The sequence below is a fragment of the Phaseolus vulgaris genome, chromosome 5, assembly GCF_051622355.1.
Source record: "Phaseolus vulgaris cultivar YP4 chromosome 5, ASM5162235v1, whole genome shotgun sequence".
NCBI classification, from domain to species: domain Eukaryota; kingdom Viridiplantae; phylum Streptophyta; class Magnoliopsida; order Fabales; family Fabaceae; genus Phaseolus; species Phaseolus vulgaris.
The window spans coordinates 15,440,644-15,443,014 of NC_143502.1; the positions used below are offsets into that span (position 1 = coordinate 15,440,644).

Below are 2,371 nucleotides of genomic sequence, written 5' to 3' on the forward strand. Positions count from 1 at the left end.
AAGCGGCTTTTGCAAACCCGGGGATCGACGTCTCTGGCTGCAGCCCTTTCAATGAAATTGTAGAAGGCAAAATCGTGCCTTTAGAACCTCATGAGGATTAGCCTCTTTTGTAACTCTGTAACTCTTGTAAATACTTTCTTCTGCGTACTTGAATATAATTGATTATTCTGACTTCATACTCTTGTGTATTCTTTTCTTCTTTACTGCTTTCGATAACTTGTATTTATGCTTTGTTCACCCTCACCTCTTCCTGCTTTGGTTTACGCTTTCCCTTTGCTCTTTGAATTCCTTCTGCTTCTTTCATTCGTAATAACTTTGACTTGATCTTTACTCACCCTTTGTGGGCCCTGAGGCACTAACCACAGAAGGTGTTACTGGCCTCTTCATCGTTTAAAGGTGAAGGAGGGCTCATCTCTTCTATGGCTTCGACATCGCTCGAGGGCGAGGGAGGACCTAGCTCTTCTGCGGCCTCGACATCGCTCAAGGGCAAGGGAAGGCTTAGCTCTTCTATGGCCTCAACGTCGCTCGAGGGCGAAGGAGGGATTATCTTGGTCGAAGCCTACTTACCTGTACTGGGTGTCACGCTCGAGGAGAGACCTGCTGAACGCAAGGTCGTTTCGTCCTCAGCGTGTCTAAACACTTGGGACAAAGCTGCACTTTGGTGCCCATGCCCGAGGAGAGGCCTGCTAAAGCAGTACTGTATCGTCCTCGGGGTGTCTAAACACCAAGGCAACTAGCCCTTACTCTGCGCACTTGGTGCCCACACCCGAGGAGAGGCCTACCCGAAAGCAGCGCCGTTTCGTCATTGGAGTGTCTAAAAACACCAAGGCGATCAGTGTTCTTCGTGCCCACGCCCGAGAAGAGGCATGCTGAGAGCAGTGCCGTATTGTCCCCGGTATGTCTAAACACCAAGATGACAAGGGACTTTGGTGATTACGCTTAAGGAGAAGGTTTCCCGAAGGATGGCGCTTCTCCTACATGGCGTGTATCTGCATCAGAGTCGCCTGGCTCTCCACTGCTCCAAACTTCCTTACTGCTTGATGCCCACACTCGAAGGAAACGCCCCCCGCCACTTCCTTGCGAGGTTTTGAGGAATCAGACACCGGGGTAGCCTTTCTTACCTGGGGAGGGGGCGTCCCAAAGGAATCCGTTAACCCTGCCCAGGGACTAAACGCCCGAATTTTAACTTTGCTATACGTACCTTTCAAACTTGACGCCCACGCCCGAGGAGTGCGCTCCCGCCACTCCCGTTGGGGTGGCGACACGTCCAAGTTGGTTTGCGCACTTGGTGTCCACGCCCAGAGGAGATATCCACGTCCCTCCTCCTGAGGTGTCTACACACCATGGTGGTGGGTTCGTTTCTTAATGAACCGCACCCTTTCCCTCTAGCGTTTCCTTACATTACAAGAAAAGGAAAATGAGACAATGTATACTTGAACTGCTATTTTACTTGGGTGTCCCCTTTAAAACTGTGTACTACATAATGTTCTTTAACTAAAGTAAAACTTTAAATTGGCCGCGTTCCAGGTGCGTGGAATGGGGCCTCCCTCTAGAGTCTCAAGCTTGTACGAACCGTTCCCCTTAGCCTCGGTTACTCTAAAGGGCCTGGTCCACTTGGGACACAACTTGTTCTCCAACTCATATGGATGAGCCTTTCGCATGACCAGGTCAGCTACTTGGAACTGCCGCGGCTTCAGTTTAGAACTGTACTGATACTCCACCCTTCTCTTCACAGCTTCAGCCTTTATTCTCGCCTCTTCTCTGGCTTCGTCCAACAGGTCTAAGTACACCGTTCTCTCCTCATTGGACTCCTCTGCCACAAAGCTTTGGAAACGAGGCGAGCTCTCATGAATTTCCACTAGGATCATGGCGTCTGACCCGTACACTAGGCTGAACGGCGTCTCCATAGTGGCAGACTGGGGCGTGGTGTGGTAAGCCCACACGATCCTTGGTACTTCTTCTGCCCACGCTCCCTTGGCTTTCTCAAGCCTCCTCTTCAACCCTCTCAACAAAATTCTATTCGCGGACTCCAACTGTCCTTTCGTCTGTGGGTGTTTGACAGATGCGAACACCTGCTTGATGCCTACTTCTGAGCACAACTTACCCATTTGCAGGCTGGCAAACTCGGTACCATTATCTGAGACGAGACGCCTCGGTACACCGAAGCGGCATACAATATTCTTCCACACGAAGTGTTGTACCTTGTGTGCAGTGATCTGCGCCACTGGCTCTGCTTCTATCCACTTCGTGAAGTACTCGATGGCGACTATCAAGTACTTCATCTGTCTTATCGCCAAAGGGAAGGGCCCCAGAATGTTGATTCCCCATGTGTGGAAAGGCCACGGGCTATAAATCGACCTCAGCTCTTCTG

At 50.7% G+C, this 2,371-nt stretch overlaps 1 protein-coding gene across 1 annotated transcript; it reads right to left on the minus strand.

Moving 5' to 3' along the window:
• Positions 1-1,490: 1,490 nt before the first annotated feature.
• On the minus strand, positions 1,491-1,907 carry LOC150027506 (uncharacterized). Its single transcript, XM_090302875.1, has one exon. The coding sequence runs from the start codon at positions 1,905-1,907 to the stop codon at positions 1,491-1,493; it is 417 nt and encodes a 138-aa protein (XP_090159001.1).
• Positions 1,908-2,371: the final 464 nt, after the last annotated feature.